Here is a 16,130-nt window from a genome sequence, read left to right on the forward strand (position 1 = left end):
AATATTTGTAGCTCAGCATTGAACTTTGGAGTTTTTTGTGCTGAGGGTTTTTTTTTTGTGTGTGTGGATGTTTCATTACCTAACTAAGTTACCTAGTTGGATCAATCAATCAGAATAGAGCTGGAAAGGACTTTGGAGGTCTCCTAGTCCAACCCCCTGCTCAAACAGGAGACCTTACACCATTTCAGAAAGATGGCTGTCCAGTAGTCTTTTCTTAAAAACCTTCAGTGATGAAGCACCTACAACTTTTGAAGGCAAGCTGTTCCACTAGTTAATTGTCCTCATTGTTAGGAAGTTTCTCCTTAATTTCAGGTTGTTTCTCTCCTTGATTAGTTTCCATCCATTGTTTCTTGTCTTGCTTTCTGGTGATTTGGAAAATAAATTGACTCCTTCCTCTTTGTGGCAACCTCTCAAATACCGGAATACTGCTATCATGTCCTCCCTAGTCCTTCTTTTCTCTATACTAGCCATACCCAATTCCTGCAACCATTCTTCATATGTTTCCAGGCCCTTAATCATATTTGTTGCTCTTCTTTGCACTTTTTCCAAAGTCTCAATAGCTTTTTTGTAACGTGATGACCAAAACTGGGTGCAGTATTCCAGGTGTGGTCTTACTAAGGCTTTATAAAGCGGTATTAATACGGCACTTCACATGATTTTGATTCTATGCCTCTTATGCAACCAGAATTATAAATGATAATGACATGTCTCTTGACAATCAACTATGATTATCATATTGGACTTTGGATAAACCTGAGATCATAAAGTCAGAATGTTTTCAAACTGAAGAATTTAGAACTGGCGCATTGAAAAACTGCTGCTTGTCTTAATGATACTTATCTCAAATGTTTTGCCCAAATCAGTGCTTTAAGCCTCACGATTCGCCCTCTGATCAACAGACGACAAATTTTGCAAGTGATAGCGCTTCACGTATTTCAAAGGTGCTGAGTTTCTTTTTTTTAATGTCCTTTAACTAAAAAAAGAGAGAAGTGGGATCTTAGCCTCTTGCAAAAGCAATCTCAGCCTTTAGCATTAACTTTATTTATAAAAATCTCCATCAAGAGTCAGTTTGGTGAAGGTGCTGGGTTAGAAACTAGGAATCTGTGAGTTCCAAGCCTCCCTTAGGCATGAAAGTTACTGAGTGACTTTGGGCCAGTCCCTCTCTCTTGGCCCAAGTCACCTCACAGGGTTTTTGTGGGGGAAAATGGAGGAAGAAGGAATATTAGATATGTTTACTTTCTTGAGATCACACGCATGTACACACACACAAAAGATGAGGTAAAATATATTAATAAACCCTAGAGAATTTTTAGGAAAAATAAATCTTGGATGGTTATTGAGATGTAGGGGAATACATTGGAGGATAGTAGATAAAGAGGATTGTGGAAAGAAATCTCAATTTCTTTCTACTTAATGAGTGACTACTGACTGGCCACTCTAAGACAACCGTTTTGCAGGCATGCCTCTGGCAAGTTAAATATCCCTGCTATCCAGTCAAGATGTTATCACAGTTCTTATAGGGGATCGCCCAGCATCTATTAAATAACGCTAATGACACTAGCAACAGGAAGTATTTCTCTCCCCATGTTGTGAACTTATGGACTAGAAACTTGAGTAGGCTTTTTCCCCCCCTTTTAAGGCTTTTGAAGAATCCAGCCCTGGGGAAGGATGGCATCTGTGTTCCAAACTGTGGGATCAAGCATCGGCTGGCGGAGCCATCAGATCTTGTCTGACTTTGAGGAGAGTCCCGTACCAGATCGATTCAGGAAAAAGTCTTCTGTGAACATGAATAGTGTGCGGATGTCCCTCCGGAAAAGAATGCCTTTAAAAGAAGTAAAAATGAATTTTGATGAGAATCCAACTTGGGAGAGCCTGGAGGTTAAGGAGAAAAGCTCAAACCTCCGGATGCTTACCAGAACGGCCAAAAATGTATTTGGAACAATGTCACAGGTATGGATATAGTTCAATTCATGAGAAACTAATGAATTAAGCAGTTATGATATCTACGGCCTAGAAAGCTGATTGAACTTTGTTCTGAAATGTTCAGACATTATTAATGTTCACATATTTTTGCTCATCAAGGAATCTTTTGATGGGAAACTTTTTTTTAAAACAAAATCAAAATAGAAGTACAACTGGCAGGGAGCTCTGAATGGGAAGGCATTATGCCTTTCTGAATTAAATGTCACAGCTGGTGCAGATACTCTTCCTAATCTATTCCCCCAGGCCAAGGATATCCACAGGGAGCGAGTCAAAAAAGTCAAGATGGCGGCCATAATCATGCAACCAAAGCTCTGTCCTGGGGAGTAAACCTCAGACTGACTCCCCAGTGAGTGTCCATAGAATGATTAAAATTTTATTGTATTTATTTATAAAACTTATACACTGCCCATCTGACCTAAGTGATTTTGATAAAATAATGATAATAGATAATACATATAATATATATAATGATAATAGAAAGGGAAATGGTTTTTATGACCTGTGGATACGTTTTGCACATTTTTGAAACTTTTTCAGATTTTATCAAACTGCTAGGTTGCAATCTGGAGAATATCCCCATTATATCTCAATGTCAATAAAAACTGCCTTTGTGTTTCAGAAAGTGCAAAGGAGCTGCCAAGGTCCCTCTCGTGCTATAGCAGCTTCGTTGGCCAAGGACCCCAGAGGAAAGAGCAGAAGTTCCACAAAACCTTCAAACATCTCTCCTCGGACCCCTCGCCAAAACAAAAAGCTGGCTTCCATCTCAACCCCAACATCCAGCACGAAGATTGTATCCCCATCCAGCAAGAAATCTGGGTCCTGTCGGCGTAAGAAAAGCCTCCTGCCTCTCCGGAGATCCATGAGGGCTGCAGCCTTGAGAAGCCCATATGGTTCTCCAGTTTCTCTTGCTGTGAGAAGGTAAGTAGGACAACTTGCTTGTTGCAATATTTTTCAGGATCAGACTCAATAAATTTAGTAAGAGTTAAAGGTTTAAATATATCTCCTTTTATTTACAATAGGCATTCTATATTCACTGAATATTCATAGGTAGAAGCAAGTAAATGGGGGCAAACAGCTCCTTATATATACAGTAGGAGGAGCTAGATGTGGGAGTGGTGAATCATGAATACATTAAGAAGTGAAGAATAAGTTAACCCCTGATACCCCATTCATATATTATTTACATATTATAGAATAAGGCATTTACATCTGACAAATCCCCCTCTAAATGCCGATTCGTTATACAACACCAATTACATTCAGATTCAGGACAGTACAAAACATACAATTTAGAAGTTAAGTATTTATGCTGCTTGGCAGGTAAAGGCTTTGTCAATATGTCAGCTAATTGTTCTGAAGTTTCACAATGCACAGCTTTAATAAATCCATCCTGAGATAACTGTCTTACATGTTTAAATTTTATATCTATGTGTCTGGACCTTTGTCCAATGGCGTCAGATCTGGATATTTCAATAGCCGCTTTATTATCTTCACGCATAATAAAAGGTAAAGCAGGTTTTTTCCAAACATCTGAAATCAAATCATTAAACCATACAAGGTTATTTGCAGCTTTAGATAAACAAACATATTCTGCTTCTGTCGTTGAAGTGGCCACTAATTCTTGTTTACCAGTGTACCAGTAAACTGGACAGTCATTTAATAGGAATATATAACCAGATGTACTTTTTCTACATGATGTGTCTCCAGCCCAGTCTGCATCTGCATAACATGTAAGCTTTGGTTCTTTATTATCGTTAGGTTCCAACATTAAACAAAAGTCTAGTGTACTTTTCAGATATCTTAATATTCTTTTAACAGCTTCCCAGTGGTACATTGTTGGCTTGCTGACATGTCTGGATAATAAATTGAGGGGTAAAGCGATATCTGGTCTTGTCCAATTAGATATATAAAGAAGTGAACCTATGACTGATCTATAAAATGTGTTATCTTTGAATTCAGGGGATGACTCATCAGTATTTCTTAGAAAGTCAGTTTGCATAGGAGTATCACAAGGTTTGGCATTACTTAGATTGCATTTATTTAAAAGCTCTATGATCTTATCTCTCTGAGTAAGTTTGAATCCTCTTTTTGTTTTATTAATTTGAACACCAAGATATTTGTTTACTTTGCCTAAAGATTTCAATGAGAAATGTTCATTTAGCTTAGTTACAAAGGTTTCTCTTCTCTCTTTATGTTTTCCTATGTATAAAATGTCATCCACATAGATCAATACAAATTCCATGTAATCATCACCCTTTTTAACGAAAAAACAGTTATCAGCAGTGGTGGCATTGAAGTCCATGGTTTTAAGTACTTTTACTAAGCAATCATACCATCGTTTACCAGATTGTTTTAACCCGTATAAACTCTTGTTTAACAACCAAGTCTCATTTCTGTTTGTGTATTGACTGTGGGGTGCTCTTACATATATTTCCTTATCTAGTTTTGCGTGTAGGTACGCTGTCTGTATGTCATATTGGAATACATCGAGATTAAGTGCTGATGCTACCACTAGAGCTGTTTTGACACTCTCGGTTCTTACTGTGGGGGAATACGTGTCAGTGTAATCCTCCGGATATTTCTGTGCATAACCTTGTGCAACTAGTCTAGCTTTGTATAGGGTATTGCCTCCCTCTAAGTTCTTAATTTTATATATCCACCTGGTACCAATAATTGTCTTATCCTTTGGTGCTATTGCAGGTGTAAATACATTTAGTCCTTGTAAGCTTTCCATTTCTTTTTTCATTGCTAATTCCCATTTTTCTTTTTCTTCACGAGGGAGTTTTAACACTTCCTCATATGTATTAGGTGTCTTTGACTCATCATCCATATGCATTATATAGTCTTTATATTTATTTGGCATCTGATTTCTGGTGTTTCTAATTGTTTTTTCAGGTTTACTATTGTTATCATGCAAATATCTTGCTTCCTTTTTAGTTAGTGTGTCTGTCTTTATTTTTTGTTGGCTATTTGTCCATGTTTTAGTTTTGTTTTTATATTTGTTGATGTTTTGCTTTTCTATGGTCCCTTTCTCTTGAGATTTTGTATCTTTATTGTCACTTGGAAATATTTCATTAAGATGTATTTTAGACCAGTTGGCCTGTTCATGGAATACAGCTGTTCTGGAGACTATAAATTTGTTATTACTATCAATGAATCTGTATCCTTTAGTACCTGTCTCATATCCCATAAATCTGAGTCTTCTGGACACGTTTTCTCCTTTTCTTCTCAGTTGCTTAGGTATGTGTACGTCTGCAGTGACCCCAAATATGTGCATGTGTGCCAATTTTGGTTTTCTATTATACATTACTTCATATGGTGTTTTATTTATAATGCTGGACCAGGTTCTATTCTGTGTGTAATTGGAATAATGTATGGCTTCTGACCAGAATTGTTTGCTTAAGCCAGCATCTTCCAATGTGCATCTAATCATGGTTTGTAATGTTGAGTTCTTCCTCTCTGCAATCCCGTTCTGGAACGCAGAAAATGGACTAGACGTGTAATGTAACATTCCTCTATCCTTTAACCATTGGGAGAATTCTTTAGACATGATTCACATCCCCTATCTGTCATAATTTGTTTTATTCTGATATTGTGTTGTGTTTCTATGCGTTTATAAAATTCTTTAAATTTTTGGAAGGTTTCGTCTTTGTGTTTTAATGTATAGACAAATCCATAACGGCTATAATCGTCTACTATGGTTAAGAAGTAACGTTTTCTATAAGTGATTGATGGAGTTAGTGGACCAACTAAGTCCATGTGTACTAAATCAAAAATTTGGTTGGTTGATCTGGTGGATTTTCTTGGTCTGGGGCTAGTCTTTAGTTTTGTAGATTTACATACTGAGCATTCCAAATAGTTTTCACAATTTTTTATTTTGACACCTTCTGCGTGTTCAGTCATTTTTTGTACTACAGGAAAACTGGCATGTCCTAACTTCCTATGTAAGATGTGAGCACACTCATCATGAATTGGCTTACCTATTTTTGGTTTTTTTTCATTGTGTACATCTTTGTGATCATGAGATATTTTACATTCATCATTGTCACTGTTGCTAATGTTTCCATCATCTACTTCAATACAATCTTCCATATTTGAATCAATGTTGTGTAACCATTTTTCCTTTGTTATCAGATAAGGTAGGCCTCCTTTAATTATTACAGTGCCTATATCTATTTTATTTTTCTCTAAAGTCGCCTTTCCTTTAGAAAAAACTATGTTAATATCAGAATCTCTACTTAGTTTTATGGCACTTAGTATGTTATGAGGTATTTCAGGTATTAGCAATACCCCCTCTATTTTTCCTAGACCTGGCAGTATTACATTCCCTCTGCCTAATACTTGAACCTTTTCTTGGTTAGCTACCTTTATTACAAATTTATCTTCTACAAATGAAGACAATATATCTTTGTTATTAGTGGTGTGATTAGTTGCTCCAGAATCAATAAGCCAATTACTATTTTCATTCTGCTGTGTGTTAGTGTTGTCTTGTTTATTTAATCCATTCAATGAACCAGATTTTCTATCCTTTGAATTATCTCTGCCCCCTCTATTGTCTTTGTAATTTGGTGGGCTTCTGTATCTATGTCTATCCATGGAAGACTGTCTATAATTGTATTTGTTTCTATATTCTGACCTATGTCTTTCTTTTGAAATTTTGGGGCAATCCCTTCTATTGTGTTCCCTGGATCCACAGTTATGACATTTAAATGTTTCATTATATTTTTCTTGGAAAGCTACTTTCCTATATGTTTTGTGTTCTATGTGATTGTTAGAACGATTCCTTCTTGAATTGTCTTCTGCTATTAATTTATTGGATAGACTTTCTATGGATTTCTAGATTGATTGTGTCTAAATGTGACATATAATTGTCCCATGATGGATCAAGTGAGTTGATAATAACACTTTTCATTGTTTGATCTGAAATTACCTCCCCCCTTAAATGCAGCTCAGCTCTTATTTTGTTTAAAGATATTAAATGCTCACTTATGGAAACCCCTGGTTTTATCCTAGATGAAAAAAAATCTTTAGACATCCTTGTGGTGGTAGCTACACTGTCACTGTAAAACAAATTGAACATGCATTGAATAATTTCTGACACAGTCATATTTTGCTTAATGCTATGATACATTGCAGGAGACACGCTAGATATTAATAAGAAAAATGCTCTATGGTGTAAGCAGTCTATTTTTAGAGTCCAAGGTCTTTTTGGGGGACTAGTGATAAAAAACAGTAAGTTTTCCTTCATAAAGACAACCTGGAGCTGCTGATACCATTCTTGCAAATTAATGCCATCTACCCTTAGCTTTGGGAAGTCACTGGGTAAATTTCCGACATTATTAGGTCCATTACTTACAACCTGAGGTAGTCCGTGGTCTCGCAAATGCAGAAAATTACAAAACGGCGTGGGGATGCTCGCAACGAGCCTGCACGGTCTTCTCGCCAGTTCATGTCTTCCCGGACCGTCTGCGTAGTCTTGCGCATGCGCGTTGTTCATTTCTTCCACGGAGTCGTCGTGAGAGGTTCTCCTCGTTGTGGCTCGCTCGTTCTGCTCCTCCTCAGACGAATTGGTCTCTGGCTCGATTTTGGGAGTCTTGACGATGGCGGCTGCTCTTCTTCTTCCTTTGACGGCGTTGGTGCTTGCTTCGGTCTGTGGCGTGGGGCGGTATCGGCAGGGCTCTCTGGGTTCGGGCGTCGTCGCTCTCGTAGTCAGAATGGGAGCGGGCAGGTCTTGAGGCATTGGCTTGCCCGCTCGCTTCTTCGTTAGTTTTTTTGTTATTTTTAGTTTTGGTCCAAAAGCAGCAAAAAGCGTTTTCATTGCTGATTTTATTTGATTGTTTGTTGAATCCTCTTCACTTTCCGATTCTGATTCTTCAGAGGTGTTAGAGTCTTCTTTTTCATTTTCGTTGTCTGATGTTTTTCGCGCCAGAAATTTTGAATTGAGCTTTCTGATTGGCTCTGCTTCGCTCACCCTGGAGGTCTGTTGAAACCAAGATGGCTGCCATTCAAAATTTCACGCGGGATCACCGGTTTTCTTCTTCACAACAATATTTTCTGTAGTCATATCACTCACTATTTTGGTGTCTTTTGATTTTTCATTAGTGATGTGCTTCTCTCTCGCTGCTCCGCTGTTCTTCAGCATATCTTGGAGGTTCGCGATGAGGCTTTCATCATTCTTCTGGCTTTTCAATAGTTTTAATATTTTTGACCTGAGTTCGTTATTCTCTATTTCGATTTCCTCTTCATCATCATTTTCATCTATTATTTCTTCGTCTTCAGTGGTGTATTCTTCAGATTCTCTCGAAATCGCATTTGTGGATTCGTTGATTATTTCTTGTTCTGTTTCTATTTCTTTGCTATATGCCCTGGTGTTGGGCCTATCTTTCTTAGACATTTTTAATTTTTATTGAGTCAATTAACCATCCTCTGCTACCAGCTTGTTGCAATATTTTTCAGGATCAGACTCAATAAATTTAGTAAGAGTTAAAGGTTTAAATATATCTCCTTTTATTTACAATAGGCATTCTATATTCACTGAATATTCATAGGTAGAAGCAAGTAAATGGGGGCAAACAGCTCCTTATATATACAGTAGGAGGAGCTAGATGTGGGAGTGGTGAATCATGAATACATTAAGAAGTGAAGAATAAGTTAACCCCTGATACCCCGTTCATATATTATTTACATATTATAGAATAAGGCATTTACATCTGACATTGCTAATATAAGTGACTTGCCATTTTCTCTTCCTGAGATGTTTTTTGACTTCCCAGTAGTGATGGTATTCAGCCGGTTCTATCCGGTTCAGGTAAACAGTTAGCGGCAGCAGCGGGAGGCTCCACGCATCCACCCGGACGTAATCACGTCCTGTTTTTGATGCTCTGCACATGCGCAGAAATTCCTGCGCATGCGCACAGGTGGTGTGTGTGAGCAAAGTAAGTGGCCAAGCATGCGCTCACATTTGCGAACCGGTAGTGAAGGTAAGTGAATGCCACCCCTGCTCCCCAGGGCAGTCTAACTTGATATTATCATTAACTAAGTCTATCCCTGATGAAACTTTTCTGAGCTCAGCCAAAAGTTAGATGCCGTCACCTTGTATGACTTTTGCTAGTTATCCAGTGATGAAAGAGAAAAGAAAGGGATGTATTCCCAATTTGCTACTAGCAAATCCCAGGTCCAGAGTAAACACATTTTTGCTACTCTGGCTTCTCAATGTAGATATTCCAAAATACACTATTTTTGTTCCATTTAACCACAAAGATTCATCTTGCCTGTGGAAATGCATCTTCTCCTTTGTTCATAGTCCCTTTTCCCACCCTCCGGCACTCAAGACAACTGACAAGTACACGCAAAAGAATCTATTCCGGTTTGAAATCCAGTTTTAAAATGTAAATAAACAACAGCTTTAACTTTAAAAAAAATATAGCTGAATCCCCCCCAGAAATCCAATGGCTATGCCTGTATTTTGTGGTAATGTAGTCTGCAAATGAATCGTGAGAATATGTTTGGCACTATTGTCCTGTTCTGAAAAGAGTAGGGGTGAACTGGAGACAGAGAAAAGTGCTCTTCATTGGTGGCCCAATTCACTCTTCACTTTTGCTGGTCTCTTTTTGTCCTGGCAGGCAGCTGGACTGTGATTTGGAGCTGGTCTCAACGGGCATTAGCCAACTGAAGCGTCTCTCTCATGCTTTCAATGACATCATTGTTCAAGAGGAGAGGTGAGTTCTAGAAATGGCCCTCCCATTCTCATCCCGCTGTCCTTAACGGTGCCGGCAATCAGGCAGTTGTTGGGGCTTCAGAGAACTTTGTGCATGGATAAGAATGTCTTTGTTGTGCCACCTCAAAACAGCAGGAAACTTTGTTGTCCATTCCGAAACACACATATTGGACTCTAGGGAACAAATGAGAGCTTTGGACAGGTTGCCAACATCCTTGTTCTGACTTTGCAGGGGATCTCTTGTAACGCAGCCTCAGAAATCAATGTGATCAAACTTGCTGAAAAGTCACATTCCAGTTTCTTCTCACTTTGAAATAGGAAAGAGTTGAAAACTAGTATAAACCCTAACATATAGGTAGTCCTCGACTTACAGCTGTTTGTTTAGTGACCATTCAAAGTTACAACGGCACTGAAAAAAGTGACTTATGGTCATTTTTCACATTTATGATTGTTTTGTGTGCCAAATTTCAATTCAGGTCCCAGATTTTGGATGCATTCTGTAAATTAGCTTATTTGAGGTACCTTGGTTCAAAAGGTTTTGCCCTAGGGTGCACCATTTTATCCAGTTAAAGGTTACAGGAATCAGAGTTTTTATAATATGTAGATGCCCTGGATTCAAATGCCTTTGCTAAATATCCCCAAGTAATACTTTCTTATTCTGCTTCTGAATATTGGTTGCAAACAAAGAGCCATAATTAAAGTTGTTGCATCTGAGCTGAAAAAATCTGGGTGACTCATAGATTAGAGCACAGAAGATACTAATTCTTAGCTGGCATTCACTGCTTTTCCAGATTTTTTTAGACTAAGTATGACAGTCCTACTTACGATGTATTTTGCAAAACACTCCAATTTTCTGTTTAGAATACCTAACTTCTTTTGGCTATAACAGTTTTGCTTGAACAACACACCACAAGTATTTATTGGACGTATGCATTATTTTAATGACCTATTTGGAATATTTACAAGCTTCATGGCCGAACTGGAGTTTTTGAGGTCTGTTTTTTAAAGTTGCTTCTCCAGAAGAGCAGCTGCACTCCAAATAACCTTTGCAGTGTATGTACACACACACACACACATATCCATATCCACCATTGTACTTCATTCATACCATGTTCATTTTGGCCGCCTGCAAAAACCTGGCATGCAGGACACAATCCATTTCTGCAGGCAATCTAGTGAAAGCAAACTTTCTTTATTGCCATCGCTCAAGCTTCCTCTTGTAAAAAGTGATTGTGTTTCCAAACTGCTACTTATTCCCAAAGGATCAAAGCCAACTCTACAGGTAGTCCTCAACTTACAACAGTTCATTTAGTAACTGTTCAAAGTTACAATGGCACTGAAAAAAGTGACTTATGACTGTTTTTCACACTTAGGACCATTGCAGCATCCCCATGGTCACAGGATCAAAACTCAGGTGCTTGGCATGTGGTTCACACTTATCACAGTTGGGATCATGTGAGCAGCCTTTGAGACCTTCTGACCAGCAAAGTCAATGGGGAAGCCAGATTCACTTAACAACCGTGTTATTAACTTAAGAACTACAGTGATTCACTTAGCAACTGTGGCAAGAAAGGTTATGAAATGGGGCAAAATTAAAATGTCTCACTTAGCAACAGAAATGTTGGGCTCAAGTGTGGTCGTAAGCCGAGGACTACCTGTATTTCTCTTTATTCCAAGTAGAATTAATATAATTCAGAATCTCATCCAGTCTGCAGATCAACCCAAACTGTGTCTTCCTTTGGTCCTACAAAGCACTCATCAGCAACTGAAAATTTCCAGACCAAATCTGCCTCTTTCATGAACTATTTGGATACCAATTGCTGAGTCTGTAGTATAAGAAGTGTATAGGTAATCCTCAACTTACAACCACAATTGAGACCAGAATTTCCATTGCTAAGTACAGTTAAGTGAGTTGCACCCGATTTTATGACCTTGTTTGCCATAGTTGTTAAGGGAATCGCTGCAGTTAAGGGAATCATACAGTCATTAAGCAAATCTGGCTTCCTCCATTTTACTTTACTTGTCTGAACCCGGCTGGGAAAGTTGCAAATGGCGATCACATGACTGATGGATGTTGAAACTGTCATAAATCCAGAATTTTGATCACACGACCATAGAGATGCAGCAATGGTCATAAGTGGGAGGACCGGATATAAGTCACTGTTTTCAGGACATTTGTAACTTTGAATGTTCGCTAAATGAATGAATGGTTATAAATCAGTTGTAAGTCGAGGACTACTAAGAGGAATGTGGTTGGAGGAGTGAATCTTGTTTGAAATGTATTTAACGGAAGTAATTATGAGACAGTGTTTTCCCAGTCTTGTGTTTTCAAGGACAGCTATATGTTAACAGGGACATAACTGTCAGCTCGGTGGTCCCTCTGAAATAGTCTGAATGTCATTATCATTTCAGTTTATAAACCCTTTATTCCTAATGTTCTTCCCATCTACTAGTGATATGACAGTTGCTCTGATTTGTAACTGAAGATAAAAACCATCAAGGTAAAACTTGTCTTGTTTTTTTTTTTGTCTGATCTGCTTGGAGTTCATTAACATGCACAGAGATTGCCTGCATGGAACAACCCATCTCTTTAACAGGTTAATTAATATGCATGCAAAAGTTGTCTTTTCTCTTGTTTTCTGTGATAGCAGCACTACAGGAGAAACAAAATGTGTGCATTGACCAAATTCCTTTGGATTGTGCTGAAAAACTTTACACATTTACTCATAAAGGGTCTTGACTCATTTAGGGATGCTGGTTAACTTCTTTTGCCCACCATTGCATTGCCCACCAAATTGCAAAACGTTGTCCATTTTTCCCATATGTTCCTACTTCTAACTGTTGGCATTTTCTAGGATCTTGGGCAAAGAGAAGGCAATAAAAAAATATTTCCATCTCCCATTCCTTGATCATCTTATTAGTCATATTTCTATGCCTCCCACTCTCCGAGGACTCTGGGCTTACACCAATAGACAGTATACTAAATAGCATATTGCCCCCAACAATCTGGGTCCTCATTTTACCCACCTCAGAAGGATGCAAGGCTAAGTCAACCTTGAGCCGGTGAGATTTGATCCGCTGATCTGCTGAACTAGCAGTCAGCTGAAGTAGCTGCAGTACTATACCCTAACCACTGCACCACCTCGGCTCTTCTTAAATTTTCCTTATGAACTTTGGGCTTTCTTGAAATTTGGACAAGCTTCCCTGCCATTAATGATGTCTACAGGGCAGTCAGCCTCAACCTGGTGCCAGCTAGATATTGTATCTGGACTTGACTTACATAATTCTCTAATCAACATAGCTGGAAATTGCCTCCTGGGAGCACCAGATTGGAGAATACCCTTGTAGGTTGATTTTTCATCATATTAAACCATATTTGGTTTGATCTTCCTATAGGAACTGTACCTCCGTGGTGTTATTTGCAAGAATATTATTAAATTATGGAGAAAATTCAGAATTCTTGCCTAGTGTCTTATGAAATTTCAATGCATGTTTAAAATATGTATACTTTGCAAATACTTAGTTTTGGAGTTTTTAGACACCTTTTAGAGATTTTATGGATGCCCTGATGATGTTAACAACACCAGGTTTGTTAACTAAGCTGCCACTGCTGGTTCTGCACAATATACAGCTAAAGATATATCAGATGCTGGATTAACATGGGTGAACTGAGTATTGGAGGACCTTTAGTTAGGTTGACTGTTAGAGTGCAGCTTGAAAACGATCTCAGCAATCAGTCGTTTTTTTTTCTGACACCCCTGATTTTATCTACTAACTCCACAGTGTCTTGACTAACTCAAAATGAAGAGCATGATATCAATGGTAGTTCTATGCTACCTCTCGGTATAGCACTCTTTTCTATATGTTGTTTTTTAAAAATGTTATGTCTACTCTGAGTGGAGTTAAGTTAAAGTAAATAATATGGTTGAACTTGCAAACAATAGGATAGAGTTTGGTATTTGATGCTAAAAACTGCGATCAGAAATATATAACCAGATCAGTAAATAAATCTTAGTTCATGCCATTTCTGATAATTTGCACTGTTAAAATCTTTATGCAATTGTAAGGAATTACTGAGTTAATAACTTAAGTGCACTTAAATATTTGTCCAAACACAGAAAGTTGTGTGAACATTTTTCACACAATGGCCTCAACATTTGTTCATTGTTATTAATCCTCTCAAGCTGAACACAAGCTATGATTGCATAGCAGCAAAACCACTGGCTGAAGGGCAGAGGCAGAATGGGATCAACTCACATAAAATGTCTGTGGTTTTAGTCTCTTATCCAGGTATTTTTCTAGAAAGGATGAGACAGGTCTATATTTCATTGTTCAATAGAAGCAATTTATGGATGAGATCCAAACTCAAATCTCTAGAAACATTAGAATTCGGATCATAATAATTCTACAGCAGTGTTTTTCCAAACTTGGCAAGCAACATGTTGGCTGGGGAATTCTGGGAATGACGTCCACATATTTTAAAGTTGTCCTGTTCAAAAAATGCTGTTCTAGAGCAGGGGTGTCAAACTCGATTTCATTGAGGGCCACATCAAGGTTGTGTTTGACCTTGGGGGGCCAAGGTGGGCATGGCCAGTTCGACATCACTTGTGTCGGTGGCGCCTGTGGTGGCCTGAGCACTCTGCCAGTGAAAATGGGCTCCTGACTTCCGTTTTCAGCTGCAACCCTCTGCCCGCGGCCCTCCCGGGTTCCGTTTTTACTGGCAGAGGCACCATGGGCTGTTTCCAGGGCAGCCCCGCAGGCCAGATCTAAGCACCCCATGGCCCTTGAGTTTGACACTCCTGTTCTAGAGCATTATCCTTATCAATTTGTTTTTCTAATGCCTTTTTACAAATGCTTCCTTCAGGCTATCAAAATTTAGATTGTCAACTTCGTGGGGCCATTGACTTATCCACCATGGGGTTTTTCTGAGGAAGGACAGGCAATGTATGTCCTTTGATGGTCTCTTCACCAACATTCCTTGGTGGTAACGGTTGTTTCTTCTTGTTTGCAGAGAACAGGCAATCCTAAACTATTATGAAATCATGGCACAGAATATTCGGGCGGTGCAATTGCAGTCTGGAAGCCTGGCTCAGTGTTTTCGGAGGCAGGCAAGGAGAGTACGGTGGACCTGCAGCAGCTGGGCTGATAATCACTTCAAATAGTATTAATCTGGAAACATTTGAAGGATGGACTTTTGAATGCGTTTTAATAAGCTTTTAAACTCCATATTGAATTGACTCCATATAAGCTTGTATTGTTAAACTGCTAACTTATAAGAAACCTCTTGTAGACTAAATCAGGGGTGTCAAACTCAAGGCCCGTGGCCCACATCCGGCCTGTGAGGTGCTTACATCTGGCCTGCGGGGCTACCCTGGAAACAGCGAAGGACCCACGGTGCCTCTGCCAGCAAAAATAGGCTCCCAATCTCTGTTTTCGGCTGGGACGGCCTCCTGCAACCCTCTGCCAGCGAAAACTGAGCTTGGGCCCTCCCAAGCTGTGTTTTAGCTGGCAGAGGATTGCAGGAGGCCGTCCCAGCCGAAAACAGAGATTGGGAGCCTATTTTCTCTGGCAGAGCATTCGGGCCACCACAGGCGCCCCTAACATGAGTGACGTCAAGCTGGCCACGCCCCCTCCGGCCCCACAAGGTCAAACACAACCCTGGTGCAGCCCTGAATGAAATTGAATTTGACACCCCTGAACTATGTATTCAAGTTTCTACACTGAAGTTAACTCTATTTATAACCTTAAGCCAAACTAAGGTTGCATTCTGGACTTGGTTCATTATTGCAGTCTTAACAACTTTATATACTTTTTAATCCATACCTTCTTTCAGCATCTTATTCTCATTATGCTTTGTTTAATGAGCTGTTGGAACTGTGTACTCTGAAAGAAAGGAAAAGTACAACATGTAGTATGGAATTCAACTTTCTCAGAATATTTGATCTAATTAAAATAAAACACTAACATTTGATTTCTTATAGCCAAAGAGATGTCTAGAAGATTATTGTTAATGTACTGCAATATCTTTGGGCACTGGAGGTATTCAGAAACCTCCAGATTCAGGATCAACTCCATACAGATAGTCCTTGACTTAGGACAATTGATCTCCAAATTACCATTGCTAAGCAACACAGTTGTTAAGTGTGTTTTGTCCCATTTTATGACCTTTCTGGCCACAGTTATTAAATTAGTAACATGGTCATTAAATGAAACTGGCTTCCCCCTTGAACTTTGCTTGTCAGAAGTTCGCAAAAGCTGGTCACATGACCCTGCAATACTGCAATCATAAATACATGCCAGTTGCCAAGTATCCAAATTCTGGTCACATGACCATGGGGATACTTCAACCGTCGTGGGAAAAATGGTCAGAAGTCACCCTTTTCAATGTCGTTCACTTCAAACAGTCACTAAAGAAATGGTTGTAAGTTGA

General features: G+C 38.9%; 1 protein-coding gene across 1 annotated transcript; it reads left to right on the plus strand.

The window, feature by feature from the left end:
- Positions 1–1,668: 1,668 nt before the first annotated feature.
- On the plus strand, positions 1,669–15,169 carry PIMREG (PICALM interacting mitotic regulator). Its single transcript, XM_070946294.1, has 4 exons — positions 1,669–1,950; positions 2,603–2,901; positions 9,606–9,701; positions 14,712–15,169. Exons 1-4 carry the CDS (start codon positions 1,669–1,671, stop codon positions 14,860–14,862), a joined length of 828 nt encoding a protein of 275 aa, XP_070802395.1. The 3' UTR covers positions 14,863–15,169.
- Positions 15,170–16,130: the final 961 nt, after the last annotated feature.

Source organism: Pituophis catenifer, unplaced genomic scaffold (genome assembly GCF_029215685.1).
Source record: "Pituophis catenifer annectens isolate HBS135680 unplaced genomic scaffold, rPitCat1.0.hap2 SCAF_1, whole genome shotgun sequence".
NCBI lineage: Eukaryota > Metazoa > Chordata > Lepidosauria > Squamata > Colubridae > Pituophis > Pituophis catenifer.

Bases quoted from the DNA above. Each gene is read 5' to 3' on its own strand.
- PIMREG (XM_070946294.1), top strand. From the start codon at position 1,669: ATGGCATCTGTGTTCCAAACTGTGGGATCAAGCATCGGCTGGCGGAGC. The intron at 2,902-9,605 runs GTAAGTAGGACA...TTGTCCTGGCAG, and splicing joins GTTTCTCTTGCTGTGAGAAG to GCAGCTGGACTGTGATTTGG. The intron at 9,702-14,711 runs GTGAGTTCTAGA...TCTTGTTTGCAG, and splicing joins ATCATTGTTCAAGAGGAGAG to AGAACAGGCAATCCTAAACT.